This window comes from Lithobates pipiens, unplaced genomic scaffold (assembly GCF_037356315.1).
Source record: "Lithobates pipiens isolate NorthernLeopardFrog02 unplaced genomic scaffold, aLitPip1_a1.2 Scaffold_19, whole genome shotgun sequence".
In the NCBI taxonomy this organism is placed as follows: Eukaryota; Metazoa; Chordata; class Amphibia; order Anura; family Ranidae; genus Lithobates; species Lithobates pipiens.
In genome coordinates this window covers 591,991,232-592,013,105 of record NW_027507764.1, presented here as the reverse complement: position 1 = coordinate 592,013,105, position 21,874 = coordinate 591,991,232, and the positions used below count along the sequence as shown (strand labels likewise).

General features: G+C 49.4%; 1 protein-coding gene across 1 annotated transcript in view; it reads right to left on the bottom strand.

The window, feature by feature from the left end:
- Window positions 1-8,579, bottom strand: part of LOC143997780 (uncharacterized) — a 38,957-nt gene extending 30,378 nt beyond the window's left edge. The window contains exon 1 of the mRNA XM_077493571.1: window positions 8,422-8,579. Within this exon, the coding sequence (XP_077349697.1) occupies window positions 8,422-8,443 (22 nt within the window). The 5' untranslated portion in view covers window positions 8,444-8,579. The remainder of the gene's footprint in view (window positions 1-8,421) is intronic.
- Between the last annotated feature and the right edge of the window lie 13,295 nt (window positions 8,580-21,874).

Sequence of the window (21,874 nt, the reverse complement as noted above, 5' to 3'; positions counted from 1 at the left end):
TTGGCAGGCTATTGCAGAGTATTGGCAGGGTATCGCAGAGTATTGCAGAGTATTGGCAGGGAATTGCAGAGTATTGGCAGGGTATCGCAGAGTATTGGCAGGCTATTGCAGAGTATTGGCAGGGTATTGCAGAGTATTTGCAGAGTATTGCAGAGTATTGAAGAGAATTGGCAGGGAATTGCAGAGTATTGGCAGGGTATGGCAGAGTATTGGCATGGTATGGCAGAGTATTGGCAGGGTATTGCAGAGTATTAGCAGGGTTTTGCAGAGTATTGGCTGGGTATTGCAGAGTATTGGCTGGGTATTGGCAGGGTATTGCAGAGTATTGGCAGGGAATTGCAGAGTATTGGCAGGGAATTGCAGAGTATTGGCAGGGTATTGCAGAGTATTGGCAGGTATGGCAGAGTATTGGCTGGGTATTGGCCGGGTATTGGCAGGGTATGGCAGAGTATTGGCAGGGTATTGGCAGGGTATGGCAGAGTATTGGCTGGGTATTGCAGAGTATTGGCTGGGTATTGCAGAGTATTGGCTGGGTATGGAAGAGTATTGGCTGGGTATTGCAGAGTATTTGGAGGGTATTGGCAGAGTATTGGCAGGGTATTGCAGAGCATTGGCAGGGTATTGGCAGGGTATTGAAGAGTATTGAGAGGGTATGGCAGAGTATTGGCAGGTTATGGCAGAGCATTAGCAGGGTATTTGCAGAGTATTGGCAGGGTATGGCAGAGCATTGGCAGGGTATTGCAGAGTATTGGCAGGGTATTGCAGAGTATTGGCAGGGTATGGCAGAGTATTGGCATGGTATTGCAGAGCATTGGCAGGGTATGGCAGAGTATTGGCAGGGTATTGCAGAGTATTGGCATGGTATGGCAGAGTATTAGCTGGGTATTGCAAAGTATTGGCAGGGTATGGCAGAGTATTGGCAGGGTATTGCAGAGTATTGGCAGGGTATTGCAGAGTATTGTCAGGGTATGGCAGAGTATTGGCTGGGTATTGCAGAGTATTGGCATGGTATGGCAGAGTATTGGCAGGGTATTGCAGAGTATTGGCATGGTATGGCAGAGTATTGGCTGGGTATTGCAAAGTATTGGCAGGGTATGGCAGAGTATTGGCAGGGTATTGCAGAGTATTGGCAGGGTATTGCAGAGTATTGTCAGGGTATGGCAGAGTATTGGCTGGGTATTGCAGAGTATCGGCATGGTATGGCAGAGTATTGGCTGGGTATTGCAAAGTATTGGCAGGGTATGGCAGAGTATTGGCAGGGTATGGCAGAGTATTGGCAGGGTATTGCAGAGTATTGGCAGGGTATGGCAGAGTATTGTCAGGGTATTGCAGAGTATTGGCATGGTATGGCAGAGTATTGTCAGGGTATTGCAGAGTATTGGCATGGTATGGCAGAGTATTGGCAGAGTATTGGCTGGGTATGGCAGAGTATTGGCAGGGTATTGCAGAGTATTGGCAGGGTATTGCAAAGTATTGGCAGGGTATGGCAGAGTATTGGCAGGGTATGGCAGAGTATTGGCAGCCATCAGTGTCCCCATCAGCACCACACACGCCTCTGTACGAGCCAACTTCTGCTGCAAACAGGTCAGTGGGAAGGTGGGGCAGCGGGGAATGCAGCCTTCAACCTCTTCAATTTTACAGCTTAACCTCCCTCCACCCATCGGCAACACACACACACCTCCGTACAGCCGTCTTCAGCTCACGACTCCCACCCACTGCTTCACACGCTGAAAGATAGTTAATACAAACAGCGGGCGGGAAGAGGGGAGGCGCCGCGCTAATGACGTCACTGGTTGCTGGGACATCGGTGCTCCCAGCAGCCAATAATAAGCACGTCGTGCAGCATGGGTGGGTGTGCTGCTTTTGTATTGCAGGACCTGCCAGCTGCGGGCGGGCCGGTTTAAACACACACGCGGGCTGCGGGTTTGGAGACCCCTGGTCTATCACATAAAATCCCAATAAAATACATTTGCATTTTTGGTTGTACCATGACAAAACGTGGAAAAATGTCAAGGGGTATGAATACTTTTTCAAGGCACTGTACATACAGTCCATTGAGAGCACCAAATAAATATCCAAGTGTCCAAAGCTTTTAATGACAACATTTATTCACAGAAGAATAAAGGCAACATGTTTTAGAGCAGTGGTCCTCAACTCCTGTCCTCGGGGCCCACTAACAGGCCAGGTTTCCAAGAGAAAACTGAAATACATCGCAGGTGATCCCATTTGCTGCTCAGTGATTGCCGTATTCTAGTCTCCATCTCCCCCCAAGGTAATACATAAAATCTGGCCTGTTAGTGGGTCAGGACAGGAGTTTTAGAGGGTCACATTTTTTATTTTATCCAAGCCTGACACTTTATCTGGGGTTAGGGTTGCCACTGGCGGAACTGCATTGCAATACAAACATTGGATGCCTGGCTGGGAACCCGCTAATACTTCACCGGGTGCCTAGTTAATGGGCACCACGACATGTAAGTGAAAAATGTATGCCTTTTTTGTTAAATACATTTTTACTAACAGTTTTACGTTATGGGTCCTTTCCAGGGCTGGATTAACGTAGGGGCTATTGGGGCTGCAGCTCCAGGCCCCTACCTTAATATAGGCCCAGCCACCCAAAAAGAACACACTGCTCATGAAAAGCAATGGGCCAACAGAGTTCTCCACTGACAGGCCCTGCATTCCACATGCAACGCCTGGGCAGGGTGGTGGGATTGATAATGGGCGCCGCATGAGCAGTCCTAACGGGAAGGCTGGGGACACCAGTGCAGGGCACTTCCAGAATTCTGGGGCTTCCATAGTGTTAGGCCCTCTCGGCTGCACTCTTTCAGCTCAGAGTGCACACCAATGCACGGCCCTTACGGCAACCTGGCAAGTCAGATGCCTGGCTTCCCTAGTTGGCATTCACCCTTTAGAGTCTGGGCGCATGCCAACACGGGCTCTTAGAAACACAGAAGGGTGCCCAGAAAAAGGTCCACCAAAATCCTCAGCACCAAGCACATGATGCTCTTAATCCAGCCCTGGTCCTTTCTCTTTGTGTCCTCCCCTATAATTTACCATCTGAGGAAACAAGATTGTGGGGTCCCATATGTATTGACACCTTCAAAGGAAATATCCCTCTAAAAAACGAGGGCTAGAGTCAGCAAAATCAACCCCTCTAAATCTGTTCTGAGGGGCTCCTTAAATTAAGATTCACAGGGAAGTAAGCTGGTCCTCGGATGGTGACACTGGTCAGAGATAATGTTACTAAGTTGCTCCTAAATGTCCTTCTGAGTTTAATGGGGTTGAGGAACATTAATGGCTGAAATGTGGGACCCACCCAAACATGAACCATATGTTTTTTTCATTGTAGAGTAGTGATAAGACTTTGGAGTAAAGTAGATATTTGGGTAAATGAGATGGTAGAGAGGCATAGAATGTTAACATTTAAAATTATTGCATTCCTAATCTTTACTCGAGTTATGAATGGAGGTTAAATAATGGTCTCAATAATTTTAATAATATTCAAGGAATTAATCAAATTGGTCAGTGGAGAAAAAAAACCTTAGATTGATGGCCAGTGTTAAAAGACCCCCATAGATTGATGGCCAGTGGAGAAAGACCTCCATAGATTAATGACCAGTGGAGAAAGACCTCCATAGATTAATGGCCAGTGGAGAAAAGCCCCTGTAGGTTGATGGCCAATGGAGAAAGATCCCAGTAGATTGATTGTCAGTGGAGAAAGACCCCCCTGTAGGTTGATGGCCAGTGGAGAAAGATCCCAGTACATTGATGGTCAGTGGAGATTGATTGTCAGTGAAGAAAGACCACCTTAGACTGATGGCCATTGGAGAAACACCCCCCTAGATTTATGGTCAGTGGAGAAAGCCCGCCTTAGATTGATTGTCAGAGGAGAAAGATCCCTATAGATTTATGCAGGACCGTCTTTACTATTGATTGGGCCCTGGGCAAAAAAAAGTCTTGAGCCCCCCCCCATGCAAATTGTCTCTCCACCCCAACATTCGAAAAAACAAAACACATACATAAACTTATGTAACCATCTATTGGTCACCTCTGCTCCCTCATCCACAGCTCACCTTTGTACCTCTGTCCACCCACAGCTCACCTCTGAACCCCTCTATCCACAGCTCACCTATGTACCCCTCTATCAACAGCTCACCTCTGTGCCCCTCTATCCACGGCTCACCTCTGTACCCCTCTATCCACAGTTCACCTCTGTACCCCTCTATCCACAGCTCACCTCTGTACCCCTCTATCCACAGCTCACCTCTGTACCCCTCTATCCACAGCTCACTTCTGTATCCCTTGTCTACCTCTGCCCCCCCATCCACAGCTCACTTCTGTATCCCCCATCCACCTCTGTACCCCCCCCATGTCAACCTCTGTACCCCCCCATTCACAGCTCACTTCTGTATTCCCCATCCACCTCTGTATCCCCCCATCCACGTTCACCTCTATATCCTTCCGTCCACCTCTGTACCCCTGTCCACCTCTGTACATCCCCATGTCCACATTTGTACCTCCGTCCACCTCTGGGTTCATCTCTGTAACCCCCCTTCCACCTCTGTATCCCCTCATGTTCACCTCTGAACCCCCCCACCTTTGTACCCCTGTCCACCTCTCTGTTCACCTATGTACCCCCCAACCACCTCTGTTCCCCCGACCACCTGTGTTCACCTCTGTACCCCCCCATGTCCACCTCTGTAATCCCCATGTCCACCTCTGTACCCCCTCCACCTCTGTACCCCCCCATGTCCACCTATGTACCCCTCCACCTCTGTACCCCCCCATGTCCACCTCTGTACCCCCTCCACCTCTGTACCCCCCCATGTCCACCTCTATATATTTCTGTCCACCTTTGTACCCCCCATCCACCTCTGTGTTCCCCTCTGTACACCCCTCCACCTCTGTACCCCCCCATGTCCACCTCTATATCTTTCCGTCCACCTCTCTACCCCCCATCCATGTCCAGCTCTATATCTTTCCGTCCACCTCTCTACCCCCCATCCATGTTCACCTCTATATCTTTCCGTCTACCTCTGTACCCCCCCATGTCCACCTTTGTACCCCCATCCACCTCTACATCCCCCCATCCACAGCTCACTTCTGTATCCCCCCATCCATGTTCATCTCTATATCCTTCTGTCTCCCTCTGTACCCCCCCGTCCCCCTCTGTACATCCCCATGTCCACCTCTGGGTTCACCTTTGTACCCCCTCATGTCCACCTCTGTACCCCCCTTGTCCACCTCTGTACCCTCCTCCACCTCTGTGTACACCTCTGTACCCCCCTCTACCTCTGTTCCCCCCATCCACCTCTGTACCCCCCCATGTCCACCTCTGTACCCCCCCCATCCACAGCTAACTTCTGTGTTCCCCATCCACAGCTCACTTCTGTATCCCCCATCCAAGTTCATCTCTAAATCCTTCTGTCCACCTCTGTACCCCTCCCCTGTACGTCCCCATGTCCACCTCTGGGTTCACCTTTGTACCCCCCATGTCCACCTTTGTACCCCCCGTCCACCTGTGTTCACCTCTGTACCCCCTCATGTCCACCTCTGTACCCCCTCATGTCCACCTCTGTACCCCCTTTGTCCACCTCTGTACCCTCCTCCACCTCTGTGTACACCTCTATACCCCCCTCCACCTCTGTTCCTCCCATCCACCTCTGTACCCCCCCCATGTCAACCTCTGTACCCCCCCCATTCACAGCTCACTTCTGTATTCCCCATCCACCTCTGTATCCCCCCATCCACGTTCACCTCTATATCCTTCCGTCCACCTCTGTACCCCTGTCCACCTCTGTACATCCCCATGTCCACATTTGTACCTCCGTCCACCTCTGGGTTCATCTCTGTAACCCCCCTTCCACCTCTGTATCCCCTCATGTTCACCTCTGAACCCCCCCACCTTTGTACCCCTGTCCACCTCTCTGTTCACCTATGTACCCCCCAACCACCTCTGTTCCCCCGACCACCTGTGTTCACCTCTGTACCCCCCCATGTCCACCTCTGTAATCCCCATGTCCACCTCTGTACCCCCTCCACCTCTGTACCCCCCCATGTCCACCTATGTACCCCTCCACCTCTGTACCCCCCCATGTCCACCTCTGTACCCCCTCCACCTCTGTACCCCCCCATGTCCACCTCTATATATTTCTGTCCACCTTTGTACCCCCCATCCACCTCTGTGTTCCCCTCTGTACACCCCTCCACCTCTGTACCCCCCCATGTCCACCTCTATATCTTTCCGTCCACCTCTCTACCCCCCATCCATGTCCAGCTCTATATCTTTCCGTCCACCTCTCTACCCCCCATCCATGTTCACCTCTATATCTTTCCGTCTACCTCTGTACCCCCCCATGTCCACCTTTGTACCCCCATCCACCTCTACATCCCCCCATCCACAGCTCACTTCTGTATCCCCCCATCCATGTTCATCTCTATATCCTTCCGTCTCCCTCTGTACCCCCCCGTCCCCCTCTGTACATCCCCATGTCCACCTCTGGGTTCACCTTTGTACCCCCTCATGTCCACCTCTGTACCCCCCTTGTCCACCTCTGTACCCTCCTCCACCTCTGTGTACACCTCTGTACCCCCCTCTACCTCTGTTCCCCCCATCCACCTCTGTACCCCCCCATGTCCACCTCTGTACCCCCCCCATCCACAGCTAACTTCTGTGTTCCCCATCCACAGCTCACTTCTGTATCCCCCATCCAAGTTCATCTCTAAATCCTTCTGTCCACCTCTGTACCCCTCCCCTGTACGTCCCCATGTCCACCTCTGGGTTCACCTTTGTACCCCCCATGTCCACCTTTGTACCCCCCGTCCACCTGTGTTCACCTCTGTACCCCCTCATGTCCACCTCTGTACCCCCTCATGTCCACCTCTGTACCCCCTTTGTCCACCTCTGTACCCTCCTCCACCTCTGTGTACACCTCTATACCCCCCTCCACCTCTGTTCCTCCCATCCACCTCTGTACCCCCCCCATGTCAACCTCTGTACCCCCCCCATTCACAGCTCACTTCTGTATTCCCCATCCACCTCTGTATCCCCCCATCCACGTTCACCTCTATATCCTTCCGTCCACCTCTGTACCCCCGTCCACCTCTGTACATCCCTATGTCCACCTTTGTACCCCCGTCTACCTTTGGGTTCATCTCTGTACCCCCTCTTCCACCTCTGTATGTACACAGTCTCCACATATCAGACCCAGCACACAGGCAGAAAACTTCACTCAGCTGTGTGCTACACAGGTCCGCCAGGTGGGGGTGGGGGCGGAAAGAACATGGAGTGCCGCTCTTGCTCTGTCATTGACTCTGATCCGCAGCTCCTGGCAGAGGGAGAAGCGGGACGAGCGGGCTCAAACACATGAACCCCGCAGCTGTCCCACTCTCCTCTATAATTAATATGGCCACCGCTTGGGAGAGCGGGGAGGGGGGGGGGGGAATCGGCTGCACCTGCTACTCTGGAAAAAATTCAGGCAGTGCAAGGCTTGAGCGGCAGCTGCTTTGGGCCCCACAGCAATGACAGGGCCCAAAGCAGCCCTGCCTTAAAGACGGCCCTGTATTTATGGTCAGTGGAGAAAGACCTCCGTAGATTGATGGTCAGTGGAGAAAAGCCCCCTTAGACTGGTGGTCAGTGGGAAAAGGATCACTTTATAATGGTGGTCATTGAGAGCACCCCTTAAACTGGCAGCTAATGGTAGGTGGGCCCCTTACAGAGCTAAAAAGTTCCTTGATGGCCGAAACTGCTCATCTTTCAAGCAAGCCCTAACATACACTGGCGGAACCCTAGGATCTCATTGAACCTTTGTTGACAAAGGCTGGTCTAGAAACATTCCACAAATCAATGGAATCCTACGATGTGTTAGGACGAAACTCTTCTAAAAGGATAAAGATACATTTGATAAATGCTGAGCAAAATACAGAGACAATTTTCCAAGGCTCTTATAGATAGATAGATAGTATCCTATCTATTCTTATTTTTCTTTCTGTCTTTTGTTTTGGTTTTCTTGCTTATGATGGAGAATATGTAAAAGGCAAGAAGTGTGTAGGAGTTTTTAATGTAATATTTTGAAAGCAATAAAGTAAAAAAAGAGAAGTATAATAAACAGACCAAATAAAGAAGTTACATAAAAATTCCATTCCAGGATTCCAGTCTGGACGATGTTTCAATTTACGAATGATTTGTAGTCATCTGTTTCATTTTTACTGAATGTAACCAATATAAAGGGAATAACAACCTTAAAAAGTTCAACTTTGGACCCAAATAAAGGGGAAACCCATCTTCCAGCCAACAATGTACCTAATAAAGACTCAACCCGGCTTTATTTTGTATCTAATCCAAAGGTGTCTTCACCAGCCATGACTCCCCCATAATATCACCCTACAATCCCCCCTGATTATAATAATATGTAGTCATACCTGTCTCTGGGGCACCAGCCATGACCTCTGCCTTGTGTTTGCTTCCTCCAGAGTCCTGGCTCCGCTCTTATATACTCTTCATCCTCTTTCACTTTCTTCTTCTCCATACATCAGCAGAAAATTCCGCATTTGTTTTTCTTACAAATAACACTGAACTTGTACTTCCCTCTCCACGAATAATAAATGCAAAGAGTACAATGCGAACACCGCAATCACTATCAGAGTAATCCTTTATAATTGGTTGAGATAAGGATTTACCAGATCTGGATCTAGAACGACAGAGCCCCCGCCCCGAAAAGAATTACCGTATTTATCGGCATATAACACGCACCCTAAGTTTAGGACAGAATTTAAAAGAAAAAAACTTTTAGGAGGGAAGTTTAACCACTTTCAGACCGGACCATTTTGCTGGTCAAAGACCAGACCACTTTTTACGATTCGGCACTGCGTCGTTTTAACTGACAATTACGCGGTCGTGCGACGTGGCTCCCAAACAAAATTGACATCCTTTTTTCACACAAATAGAGCTTTCTTTTGATGGTATTTGATCACCCCTGCGGTTTTTATTTTTTGCGCTATAAACAAAAATAGAGCGACAATTTTGAAAAAAACACATTATTTTTTTACTTTTTGTTATAATAAATATCCCCCAAAAAAAAAAAAAAAAAAATTTTTCCCTCAGTTTAGGCCGATACGTATTCTTCTACATATTTTTGGTAAAAGAAAATCGCAATAAGTGATTATTGATCGGTTTGCACAAAAGTTATAGCGTTTACAAAATAGGGATAGTTTTATGGCATTTTTATTAATAATTTTTAATTATTTTTTTTTTTACTAGTAATGGCGGCGACCCGCTTATTTTATTGTGACTGCGACATTACGGCGGACACATCGGACATTTTTGACACATTTTTGGGACCATTGTCAGTTATACAGCAATCACTGCTATATAAATGCAGTAATTCCTGTGTAAATGACACTGGCAGTGAAGGGGTTAACCAGTGGGTGGCAGTGTAGGGGTTAAGTGTTCCTAGGGGCGTGTTACTAACTGAGGGGGGTTGGGCTTTCATTTAGTGAACACTGATCTCTGCTCCAATCACATGGAGCAGAGATCAGCGTCACTAGTTGCTAGGCAGAATGGAGAAATGCTGTTTACAACAGCACTTCTCCATTCAGCCGTCTCGTGAGACGATTGTGGGTATTCCCGCGGCAATCGAGTCCGCGGGACCCGCGACCGGACTCACGGGGGTCCCGACTGGCAGGGCGGCATTGAAGATTGGACGTACCTGTACGCCAATATGCCTGCCCGTGCCATTCTGCCGACGTACATCGGGAACCGGTTAAGGAAAAAAACGTACATTTAAATGCCCATCAATGCAGCCTTGTTAGTCATTAGCAGCCTTCCATTGCAGCCTTACATGTCATTTGCAGCCTTCCATTGCAGCCTTGTCAGTCATTTGCAGCCTTGTCAGTTTCTTTTGCAGTATTTCCGTTTAAAAATGGCGCCGCCGAGATACAGAGCGGATGTCCTGTGTATCTCGGCGGCGCTCGGTAGCTCTTGGCCGTTCTCGGCTATTTTCGGATGTTCTCGGCGGCTTCCGGAAAGCCACCGAGAACGGGCGAAAAAAGCCGAGAGCGGCCGAAAATAGCTGAGAGCAGCTGGAAATAGCCGAAAATAGCCGAAAGCTGCCGAGACCGGCGGAAAAGGCAGAAGAGCTCGCAATCGGCGGGTGATCGGCGTATAACACGCACCCACGTTTTCCCCCCGATTTTAAGGGGAAAAAGGTGCGTGTTATACGCCGATAAATACGGTATGCCTCATCCAGATACAGAACACTGTGGACTCTCCTGTTATTACCCATTTAGAATTCATATTTTGCCTAGTGCCTACAGGCAGAATATGAACATGTGTTTGATACATGGCCGATTTTGCAGGTTTTCCTACTTACAAAGCATGTAGAGGTCTGTAATTTTTATCATAGGTTCTCTTCAACCGCGAGAGACGGAATCGAAAACAAAAATCCAGAAAACCACATTGTATGATTTAAAAAATGAATTTGCATTTTATTGCACGACATAATTATTTGATCACCTACCAACCAGTAAGAATTCCGACTCTCACAGACCTGTTATTTTTTTCTTTAAGAAGCCCCCCTGTTCTCCACTTATTACCTGTATTAAATGCACCTGTTTGAACTCGTTACCTGTATAAAAGACACCTGCCCACACACTCAACCAAACAGACTCCAACCTCTCCACAATGGCCAAGACCAGAGATCTGTGTAAGGACATCAGGGATAAAATTGTAGACCTGCACGAGGCTGGGATGGGCTACAGGACAATAGGCAAGCAGCTTGGTGAGAAGGAAACAACTGTTGGCGCAATTATTAGAAAATGGAAGAATTTCAAGATGACGGTCAATCTCCCTCGGTCTGGGGCTCCATGCAAGATCTCACCTCGTGGGGCATCAGTGATCATGAGGAAGGTGAGGAATCAGCCCAGAACTACATGGTAGGACCTGGCCAATGACCTGAAGAGAGCTGGGACCACAGTCTCAAAAAAAGCCATTGGTAACACACTACGCCGTCATGGATTAAAATCCTGCAGCGCACGCAAGGTCCCCCTGCTTAAGCTAGCGCATGTCCAGGCCCGTCTGAAGTTTGCCAATAACCATCTGGATGGTCCAGAGGAGGAATGGGAGAAGATCATGTGGTGTCATGAGACAAAAATAGAGCTTTTTGGTCTAAACTCCACTCGCCGTGTTTGGAGGAAGAAGAAGGATGAGTACAACCCCTAGAACACCATCCCAACCCGTGAAGCATGGAGGTGGAAACATCATTCTTTGGGGCTGCTTTTCTGCAAAGGGGACAGGACGACTGTACCATATTGAGGGGAGGATGGAAGGGGCCATGTATCGCAAGATCTTGGCCAACAACCTTCTTCCTTCAGTAAGAGCATTGAAGATGGGTCGTGGCTGGGTCTTCCAGCATGACAACGACCTAAAACACACAGCCAGGGCAACTAAGGAGTGGCTCTGTAAGAAGCATTTTAAGGTCCTGGAGTGGCCTAGCCAGTCTCCAGACCCGAACCCAATAGAAAATCTTTGGAGGGAGCTGAAAGTCCAGCCCAGGGACAGCCTCGAAACTATGTCATGCTCATGACCCGAACATGTGATAAAATATGAACCAAGTCTAGTAAACTCTCTGGCATTTTGGAGGGCCACACAGAGCCTTTGCCCTCTCCTCCTGCCCAGTGTATCACCTCTACCTCACTACCAGTAACGGTATGGGGTCCCGCCGTGCACCTGGCATAGACTCCATGAGTGCTCTTGACTTAGCTCTTACCCTTCCGTACCTGTGTACAGGATGAGGGCCCTGGCGGTGCAGAAAGACAGATCGCAGCTGAAGAAGCACTGAAAACATCTCCCTCGTTGAAAGAGGCTGCCTCACCTGCCACATGTAGGAGCTTAATGAAAGGCTGCTAGAGAAAGCTTTGTTACCCTTGATAACCACTTTATCTTCACACTGTATAAATACTTTTTCCATTAACTTCATACACCTAAGTTTGCTAAGTGACCCAAGCTGTAGACTACATGTGCCGGTTACTTGCCTTGCACCCCTTTAGTAACTTCAGACCAGACAAAGGCAACATTTCAAACAGTTTATTTGAATAATAAATTAACATAATGACAGAGAACACTGACAGTCCAAGATAAAGTACCATCACTTCCAAGCATCCCTAGTCCCTAACTTCAGGCTTGTGGCTGCCCCAGCATACCCACTCAAACAAAAGTCCAATACTGGTTGAATCCATGGATGGTATCTTCAGGAAATGCTGAAAGTTCCAGCAATCCCCCTACATTGCAGGCGGAAGGGTCTCAGATCCTAGAACTGTTCCCATTGCAGCACAGCCAGAGGGCAAAGGAGGAGGAAATATGCTGCAGGGAGATCCACAAGAGTCACAAGTGCCAGCAGCATAGGTGTGCGCAGGGGGTGTGCCGGGTGTCCCCTTGCTGATATTTCACCAAAACCCCCCCAATGGGGCCCCTAAAAAAAATTGTAAAAAAATTAAATAGAAATAGAAAACTACTGACACTGTCCACTGCCCTACTAACACCAACCTCGGCTCTATAGAAAAGTCCATTGCCTATTAACACCATCCATGTATTAATACATTTGGGGTGCACACCCTAATGCAATAGGCTGTGCACACCTATGGTCAGCAGTAAGGCAGTACAGCCAGCCCTCTTGCTCAGCAGGTTTTTGGGTGCTGAAACCCCTTTTGAACTGAGGGGACCTGGGCAGGGCCATCTTTAATATTGATTGGACCCTGGGCAAAACTTTTCTTGGCCCCCCCCGCATGCAGTTTTGCTCTCCACCTGCTCTGAGACATACAATAAATAGCAGTTAGACTCAAAATCAGTTTACTGAATCAAATCAGGTGACTATTGCAATTGGTTGCCAGAGGTTACAGTGTATCATTACCGCTCACTGGTTGGTTGCTAGAGGTTACAGCACACATTATGGCTCACTGATTAGTTGCTAGAGGTTACAGCACATGATTTCTGCTTGTTGATTGGTTGCTAGAGATTACTGTGGATATGACCTCAGGGGGGCATGATATACATTTCAATGCTGCCAGTCACCCCTATTTACATATGAATGCCACTGCTATTTGCATATGAATGCCGGTAATTTACATGTAAACACAGGGTCTGCAGATGAGTCATCTGTACACAACAATAGGGCAGGGCTGGGCAGCATTATTAGCAGCACTTCACACTGAGATATTGGGACACAGCACAGGACTAAAACCTCAGGGGACAAGGGAATTTAAACCAGGATAGTTGGCAAGTATGAGGGAGCTGCTTTGGGCCCCATAACTATCACAGGGCCCAGGGCAGCTGCCCCTTTTGCCCGGCCTTAAAAACGGTCCTGGACCTGGGCCCAGTACAGGAAGGCTGGCTGTACTGCCTTATCAGCGGCCCTGAGCCTGCAGCCTCCAATGCCGCGCACACACGACCGGACTTTCCGGCAGACTAGGTCCGAAAGGGATTAGTCTGTCGGACAATCCGATCGCGTGTGGGCTAGTCCGATTGTTTTTCGAAAAAAAAAATCAGACAGACCTAGAAATAGAACATGTTTCAAATCTATCTGACGAACTCAATTCCGACGGACTAAAATCTGGAAAACCGTTTGTCTGTGTGCTGGTCCGACGGACCAAATACAAGGCAAGGGAAGCTATTGGCTACTGGCTATTGAACTTCCTTGTTTAGTCCCGTTTACGTCATCACGTTGAAAACGAATGGACTTAGTCTGTTCATGTGTGGCCAAGTCCGTTCGTTCGGAAAGTCTGTCGGAAACTCAGACAAAAGTCTGTTGGGAAGACCGTTAGACCTAGTCTGCCGCAAATTCCGGTCGTGTGTACGTGGCATAACAGTATCGTTTTATGATAGGATTGGATTATTTGCTGTACCATAGACTTTGAATTCAATAAAACAAAAATTCATTAAGAAAAAAAACAGGATCTCATGATTTTCATGGCGTCATCAGGTCACGGCTGTGTTAGTGAGGGATTTATATATTGCTTGTGACAGCAGAACTACACAGACAGAAAAAAATTCCGAATTTCACAACAATAGCATGGGAATGCAGACAAATCAGTTTCACTTACATATTTTTGTTTACAGCTAAAACAGTATAGATAAGACTACCACAAGTGTGCCCATTCCAGAATGGGAAAGGTTGAAGACTGACCAAAGAATGGTAAAGGGAGATAGGGATGAGCTTAGTGGTCGGTCCGAATGTTAGATCAGTTTCGAACACTAGCTTATTGGACGTTCGTTCAAATCTGAACATTTAGGACGCACATTACCTGGCCCATTACATGGCAGGGAATGCCTGACCACATAAGCAAATGGACAGGGAATGGAGAGGGTTACATCAGTGCTTAAATATGGCCACATGTCCATATATGGGCAATAATGTCACCACTATCCCGGCTATCAATGGTTGTTAAGGTAGCAGTGCCTACTTGCACCCACAGCATCCTTACCAACCATTGACATCACCCAGCCCATTCCCCTAAGCAAATGGGTGAGGAATTAAGGCTTATATCAGTGGCAGCTTGTGGGTTTTTGTTTGGGGGGGGGGGCAGCAATCAACCAACCCCCCCAGGCGGCCAGCAGCTGGACACCTTTCCAGAACCCCCCCCCCTCCCCTGGGGCCAGCGCCACAGCAGTAGTCCAACACCCTCGCACCCAAAACCCTCCCCCCGCAGCCAGTGGCACTTAACCGCACCACCCACCTGCTGTCTGCCTGGCATGTACCCCATCTTACACCCCTTTCACACCAGGGCGTTTTGCAGGCGCTATAGCGTTAGAAATAGCGCCTGCCATCCGCTCTAAAGAAGCTGCACCATTGTATGTAGTGTGAAAGCCCCGAGGGCTTTCACACTACAGCGGTGCGCTGGAAGGTCGTCAGAAAAAAGTCCTGCCAGCAGCTTCTTTGGAGCGGTGAAGGAGCGGTGTGTTTACCGCTCCTCCACCGCTGTTCCCCATTGAAATCAATGGGGCAGCGCTGTAATGCCGCCGGCAAAACGCTGCTATTGCGGTGTATTGCCGGCGGTTTTAACCCTTTCGCGGCCGCTAGCGGGGGTAAAAGCGCCCCGCTAGCGGCCGAAATGCGCCGCAAATAGGCCGCAAATCCAGTGGTAAAACGCCGCTAAAAATAGCGGCGTTTTACCACCGACGCAAAGGGCGGTGTGGTGTGAAAGGGGTCTAAGTGATGGGCTGCGGGTCAGGCAGCAGGTGACGGGTGGCAAGCTGTGTCCCAGGCAGAGGCTTCTGTTTCTTCTCATAGAGACGCCATGCATCTCTTCTCTCCTCCTCCTAGGCATCCAATAGGATCACCTTTCCTTTCAACCAATTGGGTGACAGGTGTCAGACCCGCTTCCCAATTGGCCGGGAGGAGGATCAGTGTGGCGATAACGAATATTCATCCGTTATCGTCACACAACTGGGTGGGCTTTGGGCGCAGTGCTCTGCACACGGAGCCCACCCTTTTTTGAAGCCTATTAGAGCCTCATGTTCTTCAAAAACACACTCCCCCCATTGGAATCCAGGCATCTGGCGTCCATGTATGTAGATTAGGGGGCCGGACACATGGATGAAGGAGCTATGCCCGGGCGCCCTTAATGGACGGGCCATCACTGCCTTACATCATTGCCTAAATATAGCCGTTGCCAACCTAAGATAGAAAGTGTGTAACTGGATGGATCCCCGGGTGAATTTAAACAAAAACAATTGAATGTGAACACCACGTCTTTTTGTTTTTGGGTTTGGATACACTTTAAGCCCCCAAACTTCAAATAACTGAAAATTCTGCATTTTTTTGTCTATTGTATGTGGACCCCTAGCCATCACACCTATACGAACTTACTAGACATCCTCTCATCCCTGGACATACAGTACCATGGGCAATAAGGCAGAGTTCATTTTTCACCCACTTTGTGGCTATCACATCCCCCATTCTTCTGGGAAAGATTTCCACGAGATTTTGGAGGGTGTCTGTGGGAATTTATGCCCATTTGTGAGGTCAGGTACTGATTTTGAGTGAGAGGTCCTGACTCACCATTAGCATTCCAATTTATCCCAAAGGTGTTCAGTAGGGTTGAGGTCAGGGCTCTGTACAGGACACTGGAGTTCCTCCACACCAAACTGGTCACCCATGTCTTTATGGAGCTGGCTGTGTACACGGGGCGGGGGCAGTCATGGTGGAACAGAAAAGGGCCTTCCCCAAACTCTTACCACAAGGATGGAAGAGTACAATTGCCTACAGTTTCTTTGTATGATGGAGTATTACCGGGACCCTTCACTGGAGACACCCAAGCAGGAGAATCAGTTCTGGTTCTAGAATTTCAAAGCCCCTCTTCCTCTCTTCCTCCAAAGAAAATAACCTGACAACATGCAGGACAGTTTGTTCTTGGATTTGAACTCTAATGCCGCGTACACACGACCGGAGTTTCCGTCAGAATAAACTCTGACGGTCTTTCCTACGGAGTTCCGCTGAAACGGACTTGCCTACACACGATCTCACCAAAGTCTGTTCGTTTAGAACGCAATGACGTACGATGGGACTAGAAAAAGAAGTTCAATAGCCAGTAGCCAACAGGGCTGGACTGGGACAGAAATTTGGCCCTGGACTTCATCCAGACCGGCCCACTTACATTTTGAGTGTCCCATCAGCACCCCCTTACATCAGAGTGTCCCATCACCAGCCCCCTTACAACAGAGCTTCCCATCAGCACCCCTTACATCAGAGTGTCCCATTACCAGCCCCCTTACATCAGAGTGTCCCATCAGCACCCCCTTATATCAGAGTGTCCCATCAGCACACCCTTACATCAGCATGTCCCATCAGCACCCCCTTACATCAGCGTGTCCCATCAGCACCTCCTTACATCAGAGTGTCCCATCACCAGCCCCCTTACATCAGAGTGTCCCATCACCAGCCCCCTCCATTAGAGTGTCCCATCAGCAGCCCCCTTACATCAGAGTGTCCCATCACCGGCCCCCTCCATCAGAGTGTCCCATTACCAGCCCCCTTACATCAGAGTGTCCCATCAGCAGCCCCCTTACATCAGAGTGTCCCATCAGCAGCCCCCTTACATCAGAGTGTCCCATCAGCAGCCCCCTCCATCAGAGTGTCCCATTACCAGCCCCCTTACATCAGAGTATCCCATCACCAGCCCCCTTACATCAGAGTGGCCCACTGAGCCATCGGCCCACCGGGAAACTCCCGGTATTCCCGATGGTCAGTACATGCCTGGTAGCCAATAGCTGCCCTTGCGTCGTATTTGGTCCGTCAGAACAGCACACAGACGAATGGTTTTCCCGATAGGAATTGATTCCGCCGGAAAGATTTAAAACGTGTTCTATTTCTAGGTCCATCAGAATTTTTTTTTAAAAAGTCAGATGAAGCCCACACACGATCGGAATATCCAATGAAATGATTCCATCTGACCTTTTCTGCCGGAAAGTCCGGTCGTGTGTATGCGGCATTAGCTACACTGAGGTGTGGAGGAAAATTTAAAAAAGGGGCATTCTACAGAGAGGCTGAGGTTGATATAGACCTGCTGCACTTGGGGAGAGAAGAGAGGCTGACTTCCTGCAGAGGAGCAGTGGACGGTGGCACCTACAAGCAGAAGAGACAGAGAGGCAGCCATTCCGAAGCAGTGGAAGGAACTCTGGCTGCTGGGGAGTGTGCTGTTTAGCTAAGAAGCCAGATGCTGATGACCAGTGGTGTATTTTGGTTTTGTGCTGCCCTAGGCAAGACTAAAATTGGCGCCCCCCCCATCTAAATTTGTTCCACCCCTTCCTTTCACATGAGCAGCCCAATTGGATCTGCCTGTCCATTTTTCAGGTGGACCCAATTGGACCCTCCATTCTTCTCTATGGAGCAGCGGGCTATAATCTCCAATCCAATCCGGTGTGCTAAAAACAAATGGAAGGGGATCTGTTCCCCTCTGTCTGGGTGGATCAGATCAGAGAGAGAGAGGGAGTGAGAGAGAGTGAGAGAGCATGAGAGTGAGAGAGCGTGAGAGAGAGCAAGAGAGAGAGGGAACGAGTAAGAGAGAGAGAGGGAGCGAGAGGAAGCGAGTAAGAGAGAGAGGGAGCGAGAGGAAGCGAGTAAGAGAGAGAGGGAGTGAGTAAGAGAGAGCGAGGGGAGTGAGTGAGAGAGAGTGAGAAAGAGAGTGAGAGCGAGGGATTCGGTAGAGGGGGGATGTGCGGTGCAGTGAGATGATACTCTGGCTGTACTGGCTCCTCATCTCTATACACAGATCAGGCACATCACTTGGGGAGTTCGGCAGAGCGGATCTGTAACAGGGACTCGCCTCAATGTTGTGGGCGTCAGGTGCTCGCAGCCCTACTTACGGGTGCTCCGCCCACTACCGGATCCCTGCTGCCGCATACCGCCCAATAATCCCAATGGCAGTGCTCCAATCACGTGCCCCGCACACCACCCAATGTTCTCCGAGCACCATACTGGTATCGTACTGGTGGTGTGTCCGGTGTGAGCTGTGTGCCCGAATTCTCCTCCCATCTCTGCTAGACGTAGCCGACTCCCATCCCTACATGTGGGCCGGATGAAGTAGAAAGCTGTAGAGGAGTAAAGACTGAGAATGCTACGGGGAGTTTGGGCCCGGCCTGGGGTGGAGTGATCGGACATAAGTGGACGGGTCGTCACAGTTTGGGACTCGGGACGCTGCTTGACTAATCTCTGCACTCCCCTAATTGCTGACCCCCCCACGCTACACCACTGGGAAAACATGTGACCAGGCTGGAGACGGTGCCACCCCCTCTGAAAAATGCTGCCCAGGGCCCAATGATGCCTTGTTTGCTTTGCGGTAGACACGCCAATTCTATGGACAGTGACCGTAAGTGACCCTTTGCTTAGTGAGCGGAAGGAGACCTCCTGCTAACACAAAGCTGGTGAGCGTTTGCTGGCCAATCCTGCACTACTCTTTCAATACAGAGGAACAAAATTGTTGGCCAGAAACCCTGGGGGGAATCCAATAAAGCTGCTGCGCCACTTTTCAGGCGTTAATCCCTCTTGTTAATGTATTGAGCCAAATTAATTAATGGCGACACTTTTGGTTCTGACAGTGACCTCAAATTCAGGCAGCTATAAAATGCACCACTTTTACCAAATGCGCTAAATGTAAAAGTGGAACTAATTCAGAACAACTCTCATTTGGCATACAGAGAGAAACCCCGTCTAAGACAGATTTTGTGAAAGTGTCTCTTGAGCCAAGTTCAAGCACCAGCTCTAGAAAGGTAAATGAATTTGGGGCATTCTTCACCGCTTTTAGAATGCACGAGAGACACTTTCACAAAATCTGCCTGTTCCAGAATTCCAGGTACTGCGGTATTGCCTGTATCAGCTCTTATAGGGACATGAATGCTCCAACATAACGCCTTGGGCCCCAACGAGCTGGCCAGCAGAAGATGTAGAGTAGGCTATTACTGGCTGCTGAGCTTATACTGTGATATATCTCCCCCCCCATCCCTTGTTACCTAGGTTACCCAGTAAAGGGTGCAGAAGGGGTTGTGTTTTATACCTATCATTGTGGTTGCAGCACATTTCTGCTCTTGTTTATCCATCGCATTTCTCCAACTGCCTAATCTTTGTAGTAGATTTAATTAGCTGTTTATGCAGTATATTTATATTTAGCCAGGCGCCATCTGTTACCACTAGCTGCAGATTCTTTTGCCTTTCCCTCTCCCACCTACAATGTTAGACTGGGAGCCAGAGCAGCTTGTGTAAAATCCTGTTCTCATGCTGGCTGTGTCAGGCTTCTCCCCCAGCACATCACTCCTTTCCTGGCAGAGCAAAGAACCAATCAGGGAGCCATGCAGGGCGGGTTCATTGGTCATCATCATCTGCTGCTGCAGTCATATAGAGCGGGTTCGTCAGCCATCGTTACACAAAGGGCCACTCTGCTGTCGGGAACCCACTGCTGAAGAACAGGATCAGGGTTGCTGATAAGGCAGTACAGCCAGCCCTCCTGTATGGGGCCCGGGCCCCATCAGCTTAAAAGGGGGGCCCCGGGCACCTGCTGAGCAGGAGGGCCAGCTGTACTGCCTCACTGCAGATACTGATCCTCTTCTGCCTCCTCCTGCAGAGCTGCCGGCTTCTCCTTCTCTACCTCCAGTTCTAGCATCTGCCCCCCCATCCCCCTGCTTTGCAGCCCCCCCCCCCCCCCGTGTGCCCCTTTTCCCTGCAGCTTTTCTGGCTTCCCTTCTTTCCTCCCCTGCTGGCAGCTGCTGTGGGCACACAAGTGAATGTTTCAGGATTGAGAGTGGGGGAGGGGGCCTGTAAATATGTTATAAAATAATGATTTTAGTGGATTTTTTGTGAAAATATATGTAGCGCCGGGCTCCTGGAGAGCACGCGCTATGTTTTGTAAATTTAGTTTTTCCTAAGACCATAGTTGGGTTTTAGGGTTAATTTCAGTAAATTATGGTTGTGGCATCAGTTTGGCTGGACTGTACTATGTTCTGCCTGGTCATAGGCAGGGCTGGACTTACCATTGGGCTTGACTGGGCTCAAGCCCATGGGCCCCGCGCAATAGGGGGCCCCTTGGGCCCCACTGAGATACATGGCCAAGTGTACTCGGTTTGGCTCTTCTCACAGTGACGCCCACTCCTGCCCTATGATGGACATAACAAAGGGACTGGATGTGACTGTGAGCCGAGCCAAGTACACTCGGCTACTCTCGGGACCCAAGCGAGAGGACCTGAGAGCCAACGGCGCCATTTTTAAACTTCAAGACAGCAATGACAGATGGATGGGCAAGGCTGCAGATGGACACTGATACGGCTGCATTGATGGGCATTTAACTGTAAGTTTTTTAACAGTTTTTTAAAAGTCTTTTAAAAGTTTTTTTCCTTAAAATTCCCTCCTAAACTTGGGGTGCATGTTATACACCGGCGTGTGTTATACGCCAATAAATACGGTAATGTATAGAAGGTAGGGCCCCAAAAGTGACTCAAGCCCAGGGGCCCCCACCACCCTAAGTCCTGCCCTGGTCATAGGTGTAGGTGTTACCTTTGACAAGCATTGGAACGTAGTCTGGCTGGACGCATTGGGTACCAATCTCTCTCTCGGAGCTAATCAGCGGGTGCGTTGTCTCGCTGTGTATTCCGGGAGAGGGTACTTAAGGTGCTGAGATCACGTGGTTCTGGGTTCCGGTCCAGAAGTATGTGCTGACTCCCTGGTCCTCCTGACCAGCCCCCAGAGGCCCTGATACTGGTACCGTAAGAGAGTTCCTAATTTCATCCTTCAGTTACAACTAAGTTCTGTGAGAGACTTTCTGATCTGTTCTAAAGTTCTACAACCAAGTCTGTGGCAGAGACTTTGCTAAACTTAAATCACCTGTCGGCTGCTAAATTCACTAAAAGGGGATTTATCCGATAGTTGAAATGTCCAGTTGCGAACAGCTATTCCCTGGATCACCTAGAGAGAGACATTTCAAGTGTCAGCAGTTCCAAGAGTACCTGAGCTTTACTACCCATCCCCTCTATTCTCTACTGAGAGCTTCCCTACCCATCCCCTCTATTCCCTACTGAGAGCTTCCCTACCCACACCCTCTATTCCCTACTGAGAGCTTCCCTACCCATCCCCTCTGTTCCCTACTGAGAGCTTCCCTACCCATCCCCTCTATTCCCTACTGAGAGCTTCCCTACCCATCCCCTCTATTCTCTACTGAGAGCTTCCCTACCCATCCCCTCTATTCCCTACTGAGAGCTTCCCTACCCACACCCTCTATTCCCTACTGAGAGCTTCCCTACCCATCCCCTCTATTCTCTACTGAGAGCTTCCCTACCCATCCCCTCTATTCCCTACTGAGAGCTTCCCTACCCATCCCCTCTATTCTCTACTGAGAGCTT